Source organism: Epinephelus lanceolatus, chromosome 19 (genome assembly GCF_041903045.1).
Source record: "Epinephelus lanceolatus isolate andai-2023 chromosome 19, ASM4190304v1, whole genome shotgun sequence".
NCBI classification, from domain to species: Eukaryota; Metazoa; Chordata; class Actinopteri; order Perciformes; family Serranidae; genus Epinephelus; species Epinephelus lanceolatus.
The window spans coordinates 14056970-14080100 of NC_135752.1; the positions used below are offsets into that span (position 1 = coordinate 14056970).

The 23131-nt window shown below is 41.8% G+C and overlaps 1 protein-coding gene across 1 annotated transcript in view; it reads left to right on the forward strand.

Moving 5' to 3' along the window:
• The first annotated feature begins 614 nt into the window (after positions 1 to 614).
• pcsk5a (proprotein convertase subtilisin/kexin type 5a) overlaps positions 615 to 23131 on the forward strand; it is a 39745-nt gene continuing 17228 nt past the window's right edge. The window contains exons 1-23 of the mRNA XM_033646456.2: positions 615 to 983; positions 2487 to 2591; positions 4646 to 4798; positions 4944 to 5087; positions 5381 to 5457; positions 5708 to 5796; positions 5893 to 6065; positions 6232 to 6438; positions 10654 to 10754; positions 10862 to 10965; positions 11340 to 11460; positions 11721 to 11909; positions 16181 to 16317; positions 16448 to 16570; positions 16779 to 16881; positions 17158 to 17348; positions 17593 to 17677; positions 18110 to 18213; positions 18350 to 18488; positions 18698 to 18813; positions 19194 to 19296; positions 21052 to 21188; positions 22883 to 23083. Coding sequence (XP_033502347.2) covers positions 834 to 983; positions 2487 to 2591; positions 4646 to 4798; positions 4944 to 5087; positions 5381 to 5457; positions 5708 to 5796; positions 5893 to 6065; positions 6232 to 6438; positions 10654 to 10754; positions 10862 to 10965; positions 11340 to 11460; positions 11721 to 11909; positions 16181 to 16317; positions 16448 to 16570; positions 16779 to 16881; positions 17158 to 17348; positions 17593 to 17677; positions 18110 to 18213; positions 18350 to 18488; positions 18698 to 18813; positions 19194 to 19296; positions 21052 to 21188; positions 22883 to 23083 — 3052 coding nt within the window. The 5' untranslated portion in view covers positions 615 to 833. The remainder of the gene's footprint in view (positions 984 to 2486; positions 2592 to 4645; positions 4799 to 4943; positions 5088 to 5380; positions 5458 to 5707; positions 5797 to 5892; positions 6066 to 6231; positions 6439 to 10653; positions 10755 to 10861; positions 10966 to 11339; positions 11461 to 11720; positions 11910 to 16180; positions 16318 to 16447; positions 16571 to 16778; positions 16882 to 17157; positions 17349 to 17592; positions 17678 to 18109; positions 18214 to 18349; positions 18489 to 18697; positions 18814 to 19193; positions 19297 to 21051; positions 21189 to 22882; positions 23084 to 23131) is intronic.

A 23131-nucleotide genomic window follows, 5' to 3' on the forward strand; every position in this document is an offset into this window, starting at 1 on the left:
TGTGGGCAGAGTCTGCTGAGTCTAATTTAGTTCTGTTGACTGTTTTGCAATATTTTTAATAATGAAAATAATTCTGAAAAGCAGGCTATTAGGTCTAATTAGGTGTCAGGTCATTATTACATTTATTCAGCTCTGAATATTGCTTTCTGTACACACAAACATGAGGAGGAAAACCCTGAATAATTAGATCATAGTTTTACATATTGGCCTAACACAAAAAATATACATAAATTAACAGCCTTTTTTTTTTATTAATGATTTGTTGATGACAAAGACACTGTGTTAGCTCAGATTTAGTGTCTGAAACTGGGGCCTCTTTACAGCAAATTCCCCCGCTGCTTTTCCTTGCCACTCCGCCCCTGGCAATATCTACAAGCAAGTTGACCTTTTCCTCTTGAGCACTTACACATGCTGTACATATGTTTTTACTACAATAACTACAGGGAGAATTAATGCGGAAAATTGTTCATTTAATTAAACCTGCAACATACAGGCGAGGCTGCACCATGGGGACTTCACAGGCTGCAACCACAGGTCAGACGCTTATAAAGGAAACACAGCTGATCCCTGGCTCCCATATTGAAGCAGTAACCTGATAGTAGCCTGTTCCCAGTGAAGGAGAGCCAGCCGAGGTGTTGCGTCGACACCACACCGGCAAAGATCCTTCCGTTCCCGCTGAGCATCTGATGAAACTTGTCTTTGAAAACTTTGCCACAGTGAACTTCAGTTTTCGGCAATGACAAATATTTTCCACAGAGGAGCAGTGTGCAGGGAGGACGTCTGAAACACCTGGGCTCTGTCTAATTAGTGGAGGCCTCCTTCTCTCTGCTGTCATGGTGCGTTTTCTGGCGCTGTGGATGGGAACTGTGCTCCAGGTCTGTCATGCAACAATTTATACCAACGACTGGGCCATGAAAATAAGAGGGGACCGTGAGTCTGTCGACAGGATAGCAGAGAAATATGGATTTACTAATATGGGTCAGGTAAGTGTCTTTCAATGTACTGTGTAAGAAGCCCCAGACAGTGACTCACTGAGCATTTGCTGTCTTTTAAAGTTTGGGCCTGTAGGGAGGCTCAGGCCTTTGAGTCAGTCAACAAGCTGCATCTTAGGCCTCATCCTATTCAAAAGCATTGCAAGGCACAAAATCCACTATACAGAATGATGTCCAAAAACTTCTCTAACACACCATTGTAATTGATAGAGGTGTAGTCATCTAAATCATTGGACTAAGAGTGTCCCATTTAACCAATTACCAGACTGCTACATCTGCAGTGTCATTTAAAACAATATTATAGCAAATATCCAACATTAGTAGTTACAGAAATTGTGTGATATTTGAAATTGAGTGCAATAAATTCTTTTGGCAGTTCATTCTCTCCCATCTGCCTGACAAAAACTTGAGTCATTTTTAATTTTTTTTGCACAAGATTTTAGAAAATCATGATTATATTTGACAGTCGAAAGTCATTTTTATGGCTGCTGTAGATGATGATGTCTCAAAATGATAAAAAAGGTAATAAGTCGAACTGGTTTGTACTTTGGAGGAGTTTGTGAAGAACTTTTTTTTATCAGAAGTCAGCAGCTGCTCATCTACATTACAAGTCTGCCGGGATGATCGTTGGTGTGAGAAGGATACCAAGCTGCCGAAAAAAGAAAAAAAAATCACATTTTGTTCTCTCACCTCTTGGATATATTTCATTATTCTACCCCTGGCAATATAATATTAATTATAAGAACAGTTAAACTTGAAGAACCAAGATCCAGCACTTTATTGCCATTTCAATCATTGTTGCAGAGAATTTGAAAGAAGTCATTTATACAAAAGACATAAAAAAGAAAGGAAAAACAGAAATCAATCAGACCAGAGATGTCAATACACCCACAGAATTACCAAATAAAAACTAAATCAATAAATGATAAAGCAAATAAATAAAACAGAGCGAGTCATAGAGGCTAGGGCCATAAAATTCAACACATGTACTCCCTGGGGATTGGTGCTGTAATGAAAGTTGTATGTCTTGGGTCCATGTTTCCCTGCAGGTGATATGAACCAGGACGACCCTGTGATACTTACTTTTATATTGCTGAGGTCAGAAGTCAAAAGGAAATTTCACAACAGAACCATCAGGGAATAAATTAGGACCATAATTTATTCTTGTCAGTCACAGAAAGTAGCCAGCCTGTGACACTTTTTATATTAAGCATAAATTACTCAGAGCTCAGTTTCTTATATATTAAAAAGAATCTGTTTACGTCATGGCATTATGGACATACACACGTGAGCAGCAGTGTGGCTGCAGTCTTGTGGCTCAGGTTGCTGTTACCTGAAAAACTATCACAGGTGTAAGGTAGCCGCTTTAATGAAACACACCAAAGGCAGTTTTCATAATTTAACAGCTGTTTAGTACAGTGACGGAGCAGGACCAGCAACACGCCTCCACCCGACAACAAATTAATTTAGAGGATTTGATGTGTGCTTCACCAGATTGGAGACTTGAGGAGTTATTACAGCTTTCGCCACCATGAGACGGCGAAGAGGTCCACCGTGTCCAACAAAGAGGTGTCTGTTAGCGTCGCCAAGGAGACCAAGGTATAGTAATGGGATATGAGGACACTCTGCTGGATTATTAATCAGCAGCATGTCCCCCTCCCTACCTCCAAACACCTAAGCACACACATGTTCATGCACTGGCCCCTTCCACACACAACCACCCCCTCACATCATGGCCTCAAGATGCCAAAAGTCATTAAAGGGTAACTTTGATATTTTTCACCCTGAACCTTTTTTCCCCATGTTTTTGTGTCTAAGGGACTAATGGGAAAAACAATTTTTGAAATTGGTCCAGTATTGAGCGAGACAGCTGACAGCTGTGAAACAGGCTGCAATGTAACGTTAATGCAATTGCGCAGTGTCAGTGCATGTCCACTAAAAGTGTTTGTTTTGCCACTGACAGGCTCAGATTATTATAAGTGTCAAACAAGATTATGGAAAGGAATCCTACAGAGACAGACTTTTTCGTTAAAGAGTAATATAGTTTTTGTTTAACCACAAACAGCCTTGAAGTCACTATTGTTAAACCTACCAGACTCCAGCAGGTCTCATGGAGCTTTTGCATCAACTGATGATAATGTTTAACAGGAATGATGCTTAAGCAGTTGACCTTCTGTGTATGTCAGTCCCCATACAACCATCCTATTTATATGCCAGGAAAATATTCAGTATGTCAATACGTAGTATGCAAAATGCGACAGGGTGCAGTAAGACATTCTGGTATTTTCAGCATGCTCCATTTGACAGTGTGCAAGCCAGTATGCTTTTCTGGCTATTCTGACCCACAACCCTCTGCACAGCAGCAGGAGAAGCTTTTTGACAGCTGACAGAAGCTGCAATGACTATGATCAGTCAGTCACAAGCAATCTACAATGTATGAAGTTACAACTTAAAAGTTAAACCTGCTTAAATTGCAAAGTAAGGCTAGCTTAGCTCTACGGGTTGACCTCCGTCTCTGGTAAGCTCAGCGAATGCCATTTTGTTTTATCTCCAAGGTAACTTTTAAGTGATAACGGCTGCATTCCAAACTGCATATTTATTCTTTTTACATCAAATTTAAATCAAGTAGAGATTGCAACGGATATATGAGCAAGATTCAAGGTGCAGTGTTATGACGAAATAGTATGTCCAGTGTTTCACACAGAATTTGAATTTATGTGTAGCGGTTGCTGACACCAAAGGGGATGATCAGCAGACTTTCTGTTTTGTTACTGTTTTTGTGCCGGTGTAGCTTTGTGTCATGCTGGTATCATTCTGTGTTCCCTCTCTAAATTTGGAGGTTTTTGCGGATCCATGAACACGGCACAAGCCTAGCTCTTCTTTATTTTTCCTCAGCAACACTTTGTAGAGTTTGATTAGCAGGGATGATGGCTGATTAGTCAGTCCGATCCGAGCTGATCAGGTATATATGGACAAGAGGAGCGGCTGCTACAGTGGTACATGAAAGCACATTTTTAGAACCAGCGCAATGTATGGTTTAGTTTAAATTTCACTGCGTCTGGTGTTGTGCTGCTCCGTCTGTGCCCAGAGTGCACTCTGCACTCTGAGGGTGTAGTGAGTGACAGTATAGCTCCAATAACAGAAAATTACTCATGGCGGGCTGTCACAAATAAATGGATGTGTGGGAAACCCTGATGTTCCAATTGTACGTAAACTCCATGCAACAGTACGTATTTTGTGAGGGCAGCTGCAGTGCGGATTGAAACTAACAAGAAAGATTATGCAATTCAGAATGTAGACCATCTTAATTTAGCATGTTAGCATGCTAACATTAATTAATGCTAAACAAAGTATAGCTGAGGCTGATGGGAATGTTGTTAATTATGCAGATATTTTGTCATAAAACAGCATATTCGACCAATTAAAAACGACCTGACGGTGACATTCAATAAAACGTGACCACCACTGTCATTACAATTCACCTTGACAATGTGGACCAAATTTCACGGCAGATTTCACTGCAATGCATCCAATAGCTGCAAAGATATTTCAGTCTGGACCAAAGTGGTGGGCTGAAACTATCCAACAGAGACTGAGCCATGCTGCTACACACGCCTACATCTGCACAAATACCCTGTGTGCTCTTTTTTAAGGTGGAATGGCTCCAACAGCAGGTGATCCACAGAAGAGCAAAGAGGAACTCCATTGACATGAAAAGCAAACACCTTCCCACTGCTCATCCTCAATCCAACCGCACCCAGACGCTGCACTATGACGACTCAGTGTGGAACAGCCTGTGGTACATTGTGAGTCAGATTTTTTTTTCCCTTTACTAAGCTAATGTCTGAAACACATACACACATAAACCCAGACAGACAGCGCCTAGAATAGACCCTGATTTATTCTTTACTCCCAGAGGCTAAATTGAATGTCCCACTATTTGCTCCACAGCACTGCAGTGATGAGTCCAAAGGCTGCCAGTCTCGCATGAACATTGCGGGGGCCTGGAGGAGAGGGTATACTGGGAAGGGTGTGGTGGTGTCTGTCCTAGATGATGGCATTGAGAGAGAGCATCTGGATCTGAAGCCAAATTATGTAAGTGCCCTGGGATGGGACGCTGTTCTCGGGAAGGGGACATTAATCATAAGCAATTTGGCAGAGCTCTTAGTGTAAGAGCGCAGAGCTGAGACAGATATTGCAGGCAGAGCTTTTGGGCCAAAGGTTCGGAAAGGCCGGCCAAGAGTATTGGAATGGACATTAAATGTCTGATCCATTTAACTGTCCAGTGGACTGGTGAATAATGTTCTTTGTGATTTGTCTGATGAAACAGAGACAGATAGCCGCCGGCATCTCATAACGTGCTCCTACTTACTATCCATCTGATTCAGGATCCTCTCGCCAGTTATGATGTGAACGGACAAGACGACGATCCTTCGCCGAATTATTCCAACAATGCTTCCAACTAGTGAGTACTTATTATTCCCGGATTTCTCTTTGCACCTGTTTTGCAGTTTCCCTTCACTGTCATGATTCTAACTTTAATTAATGCACGCTTTTCTTTCCATTTTTCGCTAATTACATTTATATATGGATATGTAAATCCCCCAGTCTGAATTCTGTCTTCTCACTGGTTTGATGTAACGGAAATAGTCCATCTTCTCCTCATGCATATGCATCTAACCTCATGTTCTGATGTTCTCCTCCTTTCTCTGAAGCCATGGGACACAGTGTGCAGGGATGGTTGCTGCAGCTGCAAATAACTCTCATTGCACAGTTGGAGTCTCTTTCCATGCACGGATAGGCGGTGAGTCTAAGTGACGGCATGAAACTGTAATGCAGAAGGACTTCTGGAGGTCAGAGTTTTGTCTATAATGGATCCAAACATTATCTCTCCCTGTAGGCATCCGTATGCTGGATGGAGATGTGACAGACATCATGGAGGCCCAATCATTAAGCTTCAGACCACAGTATATTGACATCTATTTAGCTAGCTGGGGGCCAGAAGATGACGGGGCCACCTTGGAGGGACCCGGGCCTCTGACTCGTCTTGCTTTGCAGAAAGGCATCAAAACAGTGAGAGACAGAAAGAGTTTTTGGCTGCATGTGCTTGTGTTTGTTTATGTCTGTGTCCTACCTGCGGCTGTATATTTACCTCAAGGGCGTATCTTTTTCTTCTTATCGATGTGTAAATATCATTAATAAATTAATCACCTCTGTCTCCCTGCCCAATTAATCTCAGGGCCGGCACGGGAGGGGCTCTGTTTTTGTCTGGGCGTCAGGGAACGGAGGGCAAAGAGGTGACCACTGCTCCTGTGACGGTTACAGCAGCAGTATCTACACTATCTCTATCAGCAGCAGCACTCAGCGTGGACGCCAGCCAGATTACCTGGAGCAGTGCTCCTCCACACTTGCGACAGCTTACACTGGTGGGGAGACAGAGGAGATGGTGAGTCAAGGCTGTGAGTAGAATAAGAAACATGTGCAGTGTGATTGTTCAGTACCAAGAGATATATATAAGCTTTGATGTGCTGAGATGGGGGTGTATGGGTAATTGAACCACCTCAGTGCTGAATCTTGTGTGTTGTGGTATTTACTTAGAACTTAAACTTAATCAAGATGTCTATGATCCACCAAATTAACACCAGTTTCAAGCACACTGTTGTCTGCAAGTTGCTTTTTTTTTCTCTACAGTATCAGTCCAATAAATTTTACAAAAAAAAAACATTTTCTCACTGGAAGCCATCCCCCCAAATTCAAGGTTATCCACATAACTAGACATTTTTGCCCATTCTTATTTAATTTTATTCATGTATTTTACAACCTCAGTTCCCAAAAAGCTGGGATGCTGTGGAAAACGAATATAATAAAACAGAATGCATTGATTTGCAAATCATTTTCTACATACACTGGGGTAACGTGACAAAATGTTTTCATTGCATATATTTTCAATACAGCCATTCACATGAAATGACACATTAAAACAGTCACTGATAAAAACTCTAAGCAGATAAAGAAATCATAACATTTCAATTCATACAAAATACATGCAATAAAGTGGAATGACAGTGGAAAAAAGCATTGAACATGCTGACTGGAATTTATTTAATACTTGGACACTTCCTGTATGTAGAAACTAATCTCTCACAGTGTTCAGATTGTATTTTGGCCTGTTCTTCCATAGTCTCTATATACAGACTCTACATTCAGTGAATGTAGAGTCTGTAGGCAAACCCCGGAGATCTTGCCTCCGGGAGAAGAGCGGAAGAGCCCTGGTTTCCAGTGCTAGGCTGTTTGTAGTCCGCGTGATATTGACCAATCACGTTTGAGCCGGCTGCAGTTGTTGCCAGGTGAACTAACGAGGCAGAACATAATTGCCGTCACTGCAAACTCTGAATCCATCGCAATGGTTCAGCATATTTACTTATATATATAAACGGAAGTCGGAAATGGAAATTCGCCTCCTCAAACCAGAATGCCAAAAAACCGGGGGTCTGCACCCAGAGGCTGTATCGCCGTCTGCCAGAAGTCAGACGCCAAATACAGCCAATGGATTCCAAGAATGGTTCTTCCACACAGATGATCTTTAAATTGTGAAGATTTTGGGCAGCCCACTTTTAAATCTTAAAGGATTTCACTTTCAAAACTTCAACAATGAGTGTCCTCAGTTCCCAAACACTTACTGAGTGTTGAGAAAGTGTGATGTAACACAGTGGTAAACATGCTCCTGTCCCTACTTTTTTGAACGTGTTGCAGGCATCAAATTCAGAATGAGTGTATATTTCCAATAAAAAACATAAAGTTTTTCAGTCTGAACATTAAATATCTTGTCTTTGTACTGTATTAGTTGAATATAGGTCGACAAGGATTTGCAAAACATTGCATTCTGTTTTTATTTACATTTTACACAGAGTCCCAACTTTTTTTGGAAAGTGGACAGTGCTCAACTGCCTAGCGTCTTACAACTAATTAATCAGTTTTACGAGGGTTAACTTGATCTTCAAAGACATTAAATGTGAAATATTTAAATCTACTGACATCACATGTCACTCCAAATACAGAAAATATTGTATTATCTTAAACTGAGAACAAAAAAAAGCACTGTGGATCTGTCTGTCAAAGAGCAGCTGAAATCATCATTGACTTACATTAAAACTCCCTTTGGGTTTCCTGTGAATCTAAACAGAGATTATGGAAGTAATGAGTCATGTGCTGTGTTACAATATTAATTTTATTACCTTCAAGACTCAGTGGCATTTCTTATATATTTACAAAGACAGCTAATTATGTTTTGATGACGACATCTGTAACTTAGGTTGAACTTTAAGGGATGTCTGTGGTTGGATTTAACAATCCAGCTGCTTAAAGCCCCTGAAAGCCACAAAATACATATTTCCTGCAGAGCGGTGTTTGGGGCGAGCGAGCAACAACTTGTGCAGTTGAGTGTGATAGTCTGAGACACCTGTCAATCAAGCAAATACGCCCCAGACACACACTCTATGAACTTTCTTTCTGGTAGAACAATAACTTTGAGATTCAAAAGACACAGGAAGAAGTTAACTGAGCTATTCAGCCCCTATGGTATGGTGTTAAAGAATGTTAAATATGTGGAATGTGGCATTCACTTCAACAGTCACAGGGTATTTTTGGAGCCTATAGTTCATTTGCACAAAGAGCCATAAGAGGAGCTGCATTGTAAGGCACCGCAGCAGTTGCAGCTTGTCTAATTATACAGTAGGAACCTTTAGAGAGTCAGGAGGCCTACAGTGGCATGCCAGCATAGACAATATGGCCAAATGACATGCTTCTTAAAGTTGGAGGAGATATCCTCCTATGGAATACTTAATTACCCACTTCAACTGTTTTTTTTTTTTTTCTTTTTGCCTGATGATTGACAGCAATCTTTGTGTTTTACATTGCGACCCACCAGGGAGGAAAAACATAATTAATTATGCAGTATGTAATTATGTGTGCTGGAGGTGCAAGGCTTTTGGAAAACATATCAATAAAAAAAGTAAAACCTGCACACTAACTCCACATATTTATATAGACAGTGTTTTGATCCAAATTGTATCTTTGTCAGGTAAAAAAAATTGGAATGTCCTATTTAAATAAATTTGGAGTCAGAGGGCAGAGGATGGCAGATACTTCTCTCACTCCATGTAATTTGCAGGGGTCATGGGTAAACAGAGTGGGGTGGCTCATTAGAGTAAATTGGGTGAACACTCAGAGCTGCTCCTCTGGCCTCGGGCTTACTGAGGGGTTTTCCACTCGTGTTTTCTTTCTGCAGGATTTCTTTGTTAGCACTCCCGACAGTATGCCAACAACTAGGGCTGCACTATATATATATTTTATCATCATCGCAATGTATTGGTGCCATTTGTGTTCAGTTCAGTGTTCAATTTGTGAAATAACAAATGTCCTTTCTTTTTTTAATTCAACAAGCAATTTGCAAAAGCAACAGAAAACAGAACTGAGCACACTTTAATATAATAGCAAATATCTTGCAGCCCTACCAAAAACACAATCATGTAATCCTGACAATACTTCATCTCTTATAGCACTCCCAAATCCCATTAGCCTACTTTATGATTTGTCACTTAGATTAATAAGGCATTGTGGGTTTTGCCTCTATGAGTGATCTCACATGTACCTGAGACTTAAAGGGATGGTTCACCCCAAAATCAAAAATGCATTTTTTTTCCTCTTACCTGTAGTACTATAGATCAATCTAGATTGTTTTGGTGTGAGTAGCTGAGTGTTGGAGATATCAGCCATAAAGATGTCTGCCTTCTCTCAAATATAATGGATCTAGATGGCACTCAGCTTGTGGTGCTCAAAACACAAAAAAATACATTTGAAAAACTCAACAGCAATGTCTCTTTCCAGAAATCATGACCTGGTTACTCAAGGTAATCCACAGACCTTGTTGTGAGCAGTTTCATGTAGGAACTATTTTAGTGCTAGGTGAGTAGATGCACTCTTCCTCCTGCGCAGTGATACGGTTGGTCAGTGTAATTTGGTAGACAGAAAAAAATTCCTATATGAAACAGCTCACAACAACGTCTGTAGATTGTCTCAGATAACCAGGTCAAAAATGTGTTTTTATTTTATTTATTTATTTTTGGCGCTTTGAGCACCACAAGCCAAGTGCCATCTAGTTTCATAATATTTGAGAGAAGGTAGACGTCTCTATGATTGCTCTTCTATAATCTTATATAATCAGCAACTCACACCAAAACAATCTGATAAACAGCACTACAGGTAAGAGGAAAAATATGTATTTTTGATTTTGGGGTGAACTGTCCCTTTAAACCACCTTGTAACAAATGCCAGTTTAATTTGGGTATTTTAAACATATTAGATGTGTGCAGTTTTTCCTACGGTAGTTCACCAGGACCATAGTGTTAAATATTATAAGATTTTAAAAAAGAAGACTTCTGGTCATATGGTCATGAAAATAGGAATCAAAAATAAGAACATGGAAAATTAAGATTGAGCAGTATAATAAAATATTTGTTGATAGACATATGTGTAATGTCTAGTGGTATACTATTGTATCTCTCAACCCAAATGTCTACTACATTAAAGCCATTGAACAAAGAAGAAAAGCACAGTTCTGTGTAAAGGCAGGTGAATACTGTTGAATCGGTGTCTTCGACAGGTAACATTGGGTCCACAGCAGAGCTGCAGTCGGGCTAAATCCGAGACCTCGCTCTCCTCCTCAATGGCTGCAGGCATCATTGCTCTCACTTTGAACGCCAAGTAAGCAGCTCTCCCACACACACAAAATCCATACATGCAGGCACCGTTTAATAGGTTTGGTCGGGTGATGAGAATAAAATGTTTTTCTCTGTTTGACCTTTCATCAGCCCTTTACTAACCTGGAGGGATGTGCAGCACATTATTGTACGAACCTCAAAATCTCATCATCTTCTTGCTCCTGACTGGCTCGTTAATGGAGCCGGATACAAAGGTATTCTCACTGGACTTCTGCTAAATTTCTAACTCTAACTATTTTTTTTTTATTTCAGTATTTGCAAGTAGTTTGGAGAAAATGGAATAATTACATGATGTCTTTTGAATCCAGTCTTCTCAAAACTTATAATAAAGAAGATGAGCAAAGATAAGTTTAGCTTGATAAGCATATTTTGGTAAATGTTCTCTCAGCTCTTTTTAGGGAAACTATCAAACAGTGAGCGTACAAACTAATGAGATACTGTGAGCAGAACAGTAATAAACGCCTACAAAGTCCCAGGAGTGCGTGATGTTTTTTTATAAGCAACAGCTCCTTTTATGCCCGAGCTAATGTGGTATATGTCTGTGTGTCTGTGTGTCTGTGTGTCTCAGTGAGCCACCTGTACGGCTTCGGCCTGCTGGATGCTGAGAGCATGGTGAAGGAGGCCGAGCATTGGAAACAAGTCCCCTCACAGCATGAGTGTGTGGAGGAGGCTCCCATCCAGCTGAGCAGGTATCACACCGACTGCACTGCGAGACATCTCCGCTTTGAGTCAGGGCTTCCCTTGATTCCCCCCCTTTTATCACGCTTTATCTATTTCTGTCTCACTTCTCACATGGATTTCTCTCACATTGATTCTCGCACACGTTACTTTTTTCCCTTCTTCTTTACTGTGCCTTTCCTTGTGACTGTGCTCCTTGTTTTCAACCTCCTCTCATCTCTGCCACTCACTATATGTCTTTATTCTTTTCCTGTCTTGCTTCTCATGACAGAACTATTCATCCCGGCTTGCCACTGACGTCTGCGTATGAGAGCACAGGCTGCTCCAGCAAGCCCCTGCAGCACGTTGTTTATGTGGAGCATGTCGTTGTCCGTGTTACCATCACTCACAGTCGTCGCGGCGACCTTTCCATTACACTCACGTCACCTTCAGGCACTGTGTCGCAGCTGCTGGCTAACAGGTAACTAAGAGCGATGCTCAATCACGGACAGAATGTGTGGAAAATATAACCACCCTATAGCTGCACCACATGGTTTCCACTTACAGCAATCTATGAGAACATTGTTGTTTAAAGCAGAGCATATAACAGTTTAAGGCAGAGAATAATAAAACTTCACAGTACTAAGTTCCTCAGCTTGGCACCTTGTCCCATTAGGGGAAAAGCATTTGGATTTTGGCAACTGGCATCTGCCAGATACCAGTTGCCAAACTCCAATTGTTTTTTTACTACCCAGATACTATCTGGGCAAGTTACTGGCAGATTAAATTTCACCTTCATGCATTTTCTTACTGTTGACAAACTGCTATCCCAAAAATACAGCATATAGCAACAAGGTGGATTTAAGTGTTAAACTCATTATTTAAAGAACATGGGGAGGATAAATATGTACATTTGCTCAGGTTCTGTTTAAAGCTGCTCTAATAAATATTTTTGTGTTAGCAATAGATACAGCAGGAGCAGTAGTTCAGTCAGACAAGTCACGTTTAAATGTTTATTTCAACAGCAGAGTTTGGCGTTAGAGTTTGGCGTCTGGACTCTGGCCTCATCACTTCCCACAGATACGTTTACATGAGATATTGGGAAGTGATGATTAGATATTTTCCCCCCTAGCCGGAGCCTGCAGGTGGATGCTGGGGTAAAGGTGGGGCTGAAAGAGAGAGCGGCAGTACTGATGCAGGGCAGCAGCAACATAGACAATGCAAAGAGGGAGTTGGGAAGATTTTGCAGCTTAAAGAGACCGCCAGATTTGGACGTACATTGTGACGTATGACGTGTGCGTATGAATCAGTGCAGCTCGAGTTGACTGCCTGAACTAGCTCGCAGGCGTTGCTCCATAAGTGGTAGTAGTGGAAACAGTAGAAGAATTAGCAGCAGTAGCAGCCCCAAATTGTAGGCAGCAGTAGTAGGAACAGCATTAGTAGTGATAACATAGTAATAATAGTACCACTAGTGGTAATGACAGCAGCAGTGTGGCACTGGTTGTAACAGTAGCAGCAGTAGTAATATTATTAGCAGCAGTAGTAGTACAATTAGCAGCGGCAGTTGCAGTAGTATTAGTAGCATTAGCAGTGGTAGTAATGGCACTGGTGGTAATGGTAGCAACATTAGTAGTAGTAGTATTAGCAGCAGCAGTATAGTTAGTTGTAGCAGTAGTAGTTGCAGTAGTATTAGCAGCGGCACTTGTAGTAGTGGAAGGAATATTAGCAGCAGTAGTAGTAAAACTAGTAGTGGTAGTATTAGCAGCAGTTGTAGTACTAATAGTATTAACAGCAGTAGTGGTAATAAAATTAGTTGTAGTAGTATTAGCATTAGTAGTAGTAGCACCAGTGGAATTGGTAGCAGCATTAATAGTAGTATTACCAATAGTAGTAGTAGTGGTAGAGCTAGTAGTTATAGTATGAGCAGCAGTAGTAATGTAAGTATACAGTACTAGTCCATACCCATTGGTAGCTTTGTCACCTTCTACCTATGCCAATCCTCAATGCCTATGTGCAGTTTCACATAGATTGACCACGTCAGTGAGTAGAAAAACGTGGGACAGACAGAATGACTGACTGACAGTTTCCGTGATTATGTACAGCATACCATACCATGATTTAGCCATACCAAAAATTAGAAAAAAACAACAACATTCAGCCACAGGGGGAGCCACAGCGTTTGGTCGCATTTTAGCCATTTTTAAGCATTTTTCTGTTGTTATAGCGCCACCCAGTTGCCAGTTAGAGTTAAATTTCTCCAATCACCTTGAGGCGTCCTGTTCAACATATCTACCAAGTTTAGTAAAAATCAATATGGCGGTCAGACCTAGATAAGAAATTAGCTCTCTAGCGCCCCCATTTGTTTGATTGGGTCAATAATGGAGGGGTCCCCACAGATTATGTGTGGTCATATACCTACAAAGTTGCGAGGTGATCAGTGAAACCCTTGAGATGTTATACACCTTTATGTGATGAGCCACGCCCTCCGCAATATTCATTGCCTTATAGAAGCTCAGTTTTAGTAAGTTTTCCAACTTTTGCCAAGAGGGAACTTTAGATATTGGTCCCTAGATTATGTTCACCGAGTTTCATGCAGATCGCTCAAACTTCCTAGGAAGAGATCGGTTTTAAGTGTTTTTCAAAAAATTCGAAATGGCGGAAAATCTGTATAACCGGAAGTTATGGGTCTTTGAGGTTTGAATTTGTTCCTCATGAGGAGAGGCATCTCTGTGCAAAGTTTCATGTCTCTGCGACATACGGGGCATGAGATATGCCCATTCAAAGTTTGCAATTTCAATCGGTTGCTATAGCGCCCCCCTTTGGCCAATTGATGTAATTTTGCTTCATTCGCAGTGAGGAGAAAAATGTGGAACAGACACACCCACAGACACACCCACAGACAGAGTTTTCATCATTATATAGTAAGATATACACTGAACAAAAATATAAACGCAACACTTTTGTTTTTGCTCCCATTTTTCATGAGCTGAACTCAAAGATGTAAAACATTTTCTATACACAAAAGACCATTTCTCACAAATATTGTTCACAAATCTGTCTAAATCTGTGTTAGTGAGCACTTCTCCTTTCCCGAGATAATCCAGCCTAAGGCACACCTGTGCAATAATCATGCTGTCTAATCAGCATCTTGATATGCCACACCTGTGAGGTGGGATGGATTATCTCAGCAAAGGAGAAGTGCTCACTAACACAGATTTAGACAGATTTGTGAACAATATTTGAGGGAAATGGTCTTTTGTGTGTATAGAAAGTGTTTTAGATCTTTGAGTTCAGCTCATGAAAAATGGGAGCAAAAACAAGTGTTGCGTTTATATTTTTGTTCAGTGTAGTAAGATATATTATACAAGTATATATTAACAGCAGCAGTTGTAGTAGTAGCAGCAGTGCTAATATTAGCAGCAGTACTGGTAGTAGAATTAGTAGTAGTAGTTTAAAGGACAACTTCGGTATTTTTCAACCTGGGCTCGATTTCCCCATGTGTATGTGTGCGTATGATTCATGGGTACCACTTGTTCTAAAATTGGTTCAGTATTGAGCCGCGAAACGAGCTAAAACGGTAATGGGGGCAAATGCGTCCCGTATAAAAGTGCTTTTTTTCGCCACTGACCGGTTCAGATCGCCAGTGCTATCTCTGTAAATAGCATATTGTAGCGGCCCTGGGGCAGTGGTGAGTGTGAATGAGTGGAGTCAGCTGTCAGTCAGTGTTGGAGCAGAAAGGTGGAAGTTGTCCCCACTCGGTATTGTAAAAGAGTATGTGTGTGTGAAGTGTGTGTTTTTTCGCCACTGGCCGGTTCAGATCGCCAGTGCTGTCTCTGTAAATAGCATACTAACTTAGCCTTTCCCTTACCTCTGGGCTGTGTGATGTCACGAGCTTTGCTCCACTGTGTCTGTAGCTCTCTCTACTCATGGGACAGCCGTTTTCTTGAGGAAGAGGTGTTTTGGGATTGGATGTCTTCTCTTCTTCGGCTGGCAGTAGTCATCTTGGGAGAAGTGAGCACTGCAGACCCGATGGTCTGCAAGGCACAGTGTCTGGACAGGAGTGTTAGCATCCATTTGTAGCACAACTAGCCACAACTTCAGCATCTCGCCGTCCGACAAAGGCAGCCTATGAAAGCTGTACAGGGTGTTGCGCGACATCCTGTTCTTGCGTTCGGGAAAAAGGCCCGTTTATTTGAGCACTCCAAAAACTCCGGTAACAGTCCAGGGGGTAGCACGTAAAAGACTCCGTCCTCTGACTCTTCTAGCGTAACACACACTTCACACACACATACTCATTTACATTACCAAGCGGGGACAACTTCCGCCTTTCTGCTCCAACACTGACTGACATCTGACTCCACTCATTCACACTCACCACTGCCCCAGGGCCGCTACCATATGCTAGTTACAGAGATAGCACTGACGATCTGAACCGGTCAGTGGCGAAAAAAAGGACTTTTATACGGGACGCATTTGCCCCCATTACTGTTTTAGCTCGTTACGCGGCTCAATACTGAACCAATTTTAGAACGAGTGGTACCCATGAATCATACGCACACATACACATGGGGAAATAGAGCCCAGGTTGAAAAATACCGAAGTTGTCCTTTAACCAGTAGTAGTGTAACTTGTAGTTGTAGTATTAGCAACAGTAGAACTAGTTGTAGTGGTGGTAGTATTAGTAGTAGTAGTAGTATAGCAGCAGTAATAATAGTGGTAGTGTCATCATGATTATGTAATGTTTTGGTTTAGGCCTCTTGACGACTCCACCGAGGGATTTCAAAACTGGGAATTCATGACAACTCACAGCTGGGGGGAGTCGGTAGCCGGGAGATGGACTTTGAAAATCCAGGATACTTCCTCTCAGAAGAGAGACAACACTGAACTAGGTCTGCTCTTCCTCTTTGTAACATCACAGTATTATGAAACATACATTAAAGTACAGCTAAAATACAGTGCAGGCCTCCTGGGACAGGCCTCTTATCTTTCCTCTCTTCCTGTTTCTCTGTTGTTTCATAGGGACGCTAAAGGAGTGGTCCCTGGTGATTTATGGCACCGCAGAGCAGCCGTATCCCAGGCATCGTGAGCGAGCCCGATCGGCTGGGATGGCGATGGATAGTGATGTCACTGAAGAATACAGTGGTGAGTCATGTGCTCAGCCCATATTAAGCTGCCCCTTACTCTAGCTCAGACCTCTCAGACAGCAGCTAAATGCACTCTAATGCAGATCTACAGTTTCTGTCAGTTCAGGTAGTTTTTTATGTTAATATGGGGCTCTACCAGCAAAGTGAATAACTTCTCTGTTGTTGCCGTGGTGGTGCAGTGACTTTGTGAGTATTTGCCCTTCCAGGACCCTGCGACCCAGAATGCAGTGACGATGGTTGTGAGGGGCCCACCCCGCAGCAGTGTGTCACGTGTTTACACTTTTTTCTCAAGTTCAAGAACAACACAAGGTTAGCATGATTACACAGTACACTTAGTGGATCCAGAATGCAGTGTACAGTATGTGTTTGATACTGTTGCTGCCGAGCATATGGATCACACATACTGCAGATTAAAATAATCAGCTGTTATTTAGTCCAAATGTTTATATATTGTGCCAAAATCTTAACACAAAAAGTGACCTCATCATGATGGCAAAAAATGGACGCAGACTGTCTCCACTCCCACTCATTTAGAGAGTCACACCTCTTGTCCTCTATGTGCTTTGGTCCGTGTCGGTCCAATAGGATGTGTGTATCAGAGTGTCCCAGGGGATTCTGGGGCGACCGCCGGCGTTGTAAGAGGTGCTTCTCCTCCTGCGAGAGCTGCACCGGGAGCCGCAGTGACCAGTGCACTTCCTGTCAACCTGGTCATCACCTGACTGAAGGGACCAGTACCTGCACAGCCACCTGCGGGGATAACTACTACCTCGACCATGGTTGGATTTCTGGCCTTAAACGTCCTTTTATAAATTATGTGTGGTCACATTTTGTAATTATACTTAACAATACAGAAAGAATATCCCCCAGTGAACCATGGAGGGAGCCATGGCTTACAGAGCAGCTGCATATGAGACTGCTAATGAATAGTCAGTTGATGTAACTGCAGTTGAGGGCTGTGTGAGTAAGATTGATTAATCGCCCGGATGTGTATTCCATGTGTATTGTTTGATTTCCCCACAGATGCAAATATGTGCAAGAAGTGCAGTGAAAACTGCTTGAAGTGCACCTCCTACAGCATCTGCACAGAATGCAAACCAGACACAAGGTGAGACAAATTCTCCGATGATGCTTGAATTAACTGCTCGGTAAACACTGCTCCTTCACATCCAGCCGCTGAGAATACTGATTGTCCCTGTGCACCCACCCTCTGCAGCATCAGAACAATTAGGAAAAAGAGCCACAGTGTTTTTACGTCACAAGCATGTGTTATCATTTGCCTATAATGAAAAATGCCTCTTAATTTTCATTTTGAAATATCGGCACAAGAAAACAAAACATCCTTGTCAAATTCACCATATTGTTGGGTTAGAAGTTTCCGGAATACTGTGTTCACTGACTCAGTTCACCAAGTACATGTGGTGGTGTGCTGTGGGTTGGAAAACTGAGTCCACAGTCTAAAGGCAATGAGTCATCTTCTCGGTGTCACATGATTGGTTGTGTGTGTCACGGTGCCACATGCTCTCTCCGCCCTCTCCAGTCTGCAGGGGAATCGGTGCCAGCGGAGCTGCGCAGCGGGATTCTACCCGGACAGGGAGGACGGCATATGCAAGCCCTGTCACAAGGCCTGCGCTACCTGTGCAGGTGAGAGCACAGGTCAAAGGTCATGAACTGTATGAAAACTTATCATTAAACACATGGCAGCAGGCTGTTTGCAGCACACCTTTGTGACTTTTGTCCATTTAAGAGCATATTTTGTTTCTGCCTCATGTGACATCAGGTGCAGGTGTTGCGGCGTGCACCCGTTGTGCAGAAGGCTACTTGACGGAGGAGTGGAGGTGTGTGTCCTCCTGCAGTGCTGGCTTCTACGCCACCGAACCAAACCCAGAGATAGCTGATGGGCACAGCATATGTAGGAGGTGAGCTCACTGGTGTGTGTTCAGGTGTGGGTGGTTTGTTTATCTGCTGATGGCAGGCCTTATTCTGGTGGTTGGATTCTGTGTGTGTGTTTGTAGTTGTGTGCCTGTATGGATAGAGTTTTATTCCCCCCCCTCTGTGTGTGTTTTTTGTGGTCAGTACGCGTGTGTTTGTGTGCGCATGTGTTCAGTCTCTGTGCTCTCCTCCTCAGGTGTGACGCCAGCTGTCTCACCTGTGTGGGGCAGAGCTGGGGGAACTGCAGCAGCTGTTCCAGCGGTCACAGCCTGCAGGAGGGAGTGTGCGTTGTTAACACTGTGTGCACAGAGGGTCAGTCAACCATCTTCTTCCTCTATTACATGTTGGCTCACCGCTGCTAGATAAATATAAAGCGACCTCAACCGATGAAGTTCTCTAACTTCTTTAACTTCTCAAATACAACTATTTCCTTTAACTGAATTAATATCAAACATACCCAACTCCTGCATAGGTATGATGGCAGTATATAGGCTGTTTTATGGGCTCTTTATCTCTATATATGTATACATTTACATGATACAGTATGTATCATCATTAGTCAGCCGGGTTTATCTTGAAAAATGCATAGTGTGGAGATGTTCTGTATATGTGGCTTGCATCCTGTGGTATCTATGCCTCAGGTGGTTATTCATTTCTGAGTCAGCGTCGTTCTCTTGCTGCATGTCTATCAGGAGAGTACCAGGACAGTAATGGAAAGTGCCACGCGTGTGATGCAACGTGTCTGAAGTGCACAGGGCCGCAGAAAGAAGACTGCATCAGCTGTGTTTCTTCACGGTGAGTTGGTCTTGACTTTTTAGATTCAGGGTCAGAGGGGAAATTGATACATCCCACTGTTTTCTCTGAGGAAAAAATGATGCTTCACCATGATGAAGAGGGACAAATAATACACCGATGTATTCTTACAGTCAAAGCCTGTAAGCTTCTGACCAATTCTATATAGATGAAAATGAATTGTGTATGTTATTAAAGGGACAGTTCACCCCAAAATCAATAATACATATTTTTCCTCTTAGCTGTAGTGCTTTTTATGTCTCCATGCCGGCAATAGCCATGACTGGAGGCATTATGTTTTCAGGTTGTCCGTCCCACCCCTGTGAGCATGATATCTCAGGAACGCCTCAAGGGAATTGGCTCAAATGTACACTTGGAATCAATGATAAACTGATTAGATTTTGGTCATCGATGAACTGATTAGATTTTGGTGGTCAAGAGTCAAAGGTCAAGGTCGCTGTGACCATGCATCCATCTCATTCTCGTGAACATGATATCTCAGGAACAGCATGAGGGATTTTTTTCAAATTTCACACAAATGTCCACTTGGACTCAATGATGAACTGACCAGTTTTTGGTGGTCAAAGGTAAAGTCTGTGTAACCTTATCTATCTCATTTTTGTAAATGCAATATCTCAAGAACACTGTGAGGGAATGCATTCAAATTTGACACAAATGTCCACTTGGACTGAGGAATACACTGATTGGACATTTGTGGTCAAAGGTCAAGGTCAGTGTTACCTCGCAAAATTTGTTTTTGGCCTTAACTCAAGAATTCATACGCTAATTATGACAAAACTTCACAGAAATGTCTAATAGGATGAAATAATGAGATTTTTTATCCAAAAGGTCAACTTCCCTGTGACATCATAATGTTCTGCATCATTTTCTGACCATTATTCAGCGTTATAACTGGGCACCAGAAGGGGAGGCATTTGGTCAGATACTTAATTGGTGACACAAATCTTGGGTGCCCACCTTGAAACTGTGCTGATTGTATAGATCTTCTTTGCTGTCATTTTCACAGACATCGATGTAAACTGTAAGAGAAACTTGACTGTTGTGCAGTGGCTTACAACTGCAGGGTGGTAATTATAAATGTCAATCTAGATTGTTTTGGTGTGAGTCGCCAAGTCTTGGAGATGTCTGCCTTCTCTCAAATATAATGGAACTAGATGGCACTTGGTTTGTGGTGCTCAAAGCGCCAAAAAATACATTTGAAAAACTCAACAACAATGTCTCTTTCCAGCAATCATATTATTTTTGATATATCATTGATAGACAATTCACTGATAAATTGGGAAAAAATAATCTGCAGATTAATTGATTGGACTGAATATGAAAAAAACAAAATGTGCCATTTATGGTCTGTTGTTTTCTCCATAATTTGTCAGAAGAAAATTGAACCAATGAAAAATGTACAGCAAAGAACAGTTGCTGTATACAGTGTTAGGGATAGGTTAGTGTTGTTCATATATTACTCATCATCAGATCAATTGGTTCAGAAATTTGAACTTCAAATAATTATCATCAGTGCCTAAAAATCCCTCATTGCCTCCTAGTTTAACCAACCATGCTCACCCCTCCCTCTGTTGTCCCTGTGTCAACACACTCAGCTTCATCTGTATAACTCTGCCATATGTTGCATGCTGGGATCGAAATGAGTTCAGCTCATTTGCATAGACATAATTCATATCTGTTGATTTTGTGGTGTTGCAGCTGAAAAACTGGTTTCAATGTTGTTGTTTTTGGCTGCAGGGCTCTAGATGAGGGCCACTGTGTGGTGGAGTGTGCCAAGGGCAAGTACCAATCAGGTGGCCAGTGCCACCTGTGTGACCACACCTGTGCCACCTGTGTGGATGCCGGGCCTGCCAACTGTACCAGCTGTGACACTGGTGAGGACTGAACAATTTTTTTTTTCAAAATTTTGCTGTGTGTGTGTGTGTGTGTGTGAGACATACAATGGACTGATTAATTTATCATGGTGTCCTGTTAGGTGTCCTAATTCCACATATTGCTGATCATGTTCATCTGTTGCTTCCATGGGAAACTGGAAATAGTAATTTTCCCCCTCACTGCAGTCACTGTAATGGTCTCAGAATCATTCAGTACAATAATGTATATACATGCACACAAAGCAGATCATCCTAAAAGATAAAATTCTAAATACATGTACACTTCCTTTACCAAAAAGGTAAGTTTGGTATTGTTCAACCTGGACCGGATTTTCTAAGTGACTGATTGTAACGACAGTTTTGAAATTGGTCCAGTATTAAACAAGAGGGCTGCATTCAGCAGGGCATTTGTGCACCGTCAATTTACATCCAATGAAAGTGCCACTGACAGGTCAGGCTCAGATTATTATTCTGTGTCTTTCAACATTATGGAAAGTATCCCTACAGAGATAGACCTTTTTTGTCAAAGACTAAGATGCTTTTGTTGAACCAGAAACAGCCCCAAACTTGCCATAGCCAAACCCACCAGACTCAATTTATATAAACAGTAACTGGAGTTTGGTGAATTTTGCATTAGCAATGGCTGGGCTGTGCCTGGTTAAACAAAAAGGATCTTATTTTTTAACAAAAAGGTCCATCTCAGTAATGATCTTTTCTGTAATGTTGTGAGACACTTCGATAACAATCTGAGCCTGTCAGTGACAAAATCAAACACTTTTTTTGGATGTACATTGATGGTGTGAGTAGTAACATTTCAGCCTGTCTTGCCACTGTTGGCTGCATCAAAACTAGGTTGTTGTTTTTTTGTACCACCTTGGTCACGGTTCCAAGTGAACTGAGCCGAGTTAAGATACTACAGACCACTGATTGGTCAGAAAGAGTTGTCACTAGAATCCCATACAAACCCTCCTTTTTAAAATAGCCACAAGCTGATAGAGCTGAAAAGAACTTCAGAGTCAGGTGTGTTCATCACTACAGGTGGCCCCTTTTACATTACACATAGTTATTTAATGCATTGTTAATATAGAGGGATTGATCAGAGCAGATTTAACTACAGTGTACAAGGTGACATTCAGAAAACTAAAACATATTATTTCTCATGTGGCTACATGATGAGCTCAATGTTTTGTGCATTGTTCTAAGCCAAAAGAGTAAAATGGTTGTTTTTAACTTCAAACTTAAAGGTCCAGTGTGTTGGATTTAGTGGCATCTAAATGTAGCGCGGTTGCAAAACTGAAACTTCCATTGTGTACCAAGCGTGTAGGAGAATTATGGTGACTGACACAAAAACACTAATGGCCCTGTCTAGAGCCATAGCTTAATTTATCTGTCCTGGGCTAATGAAGAAACAACATGGCGGACTCAGTGGAAGGGGACCTGTTCCATATGTAAATATAAACGGCTCATTCTAAGGTAATGGAAAACAACGATTCTTACTTTCAGGTGTTCATAAATTAATGAAAACATAGCTATGAACATTGTATACCATTTCTGCTTATAGATGCCCCCAACTTCTACACACTGGACCTGTGTATTTTAGTACCTTGACACCATAATCCAAATTGAACTGGCTTTGGAAAATCAAACGCATTCATAACCAGAAAGTTCAACATACACCGTGATTTTTCCTCCAGATAAGTTTGGACTGGAGCGTTACCTGCATAAAGGCCAGTGTCTGGATGCCTGTCCTGAGGCCTTTTACCACACCAAGGAGAGGAGCTGTGAGCCCTGCTCGGACCACTGCTGGCTCTGCACGAGCCCCACCCACTGCCTCAAGTGCAACTCCTCATACTACATCTCTGATGGAGTGTGTGCGAAGCTGGAGTGTGGAGAAGGTAAACAAGGTCACAGTGTTATTTATGAGCTGGTTGTCTTATATCTGT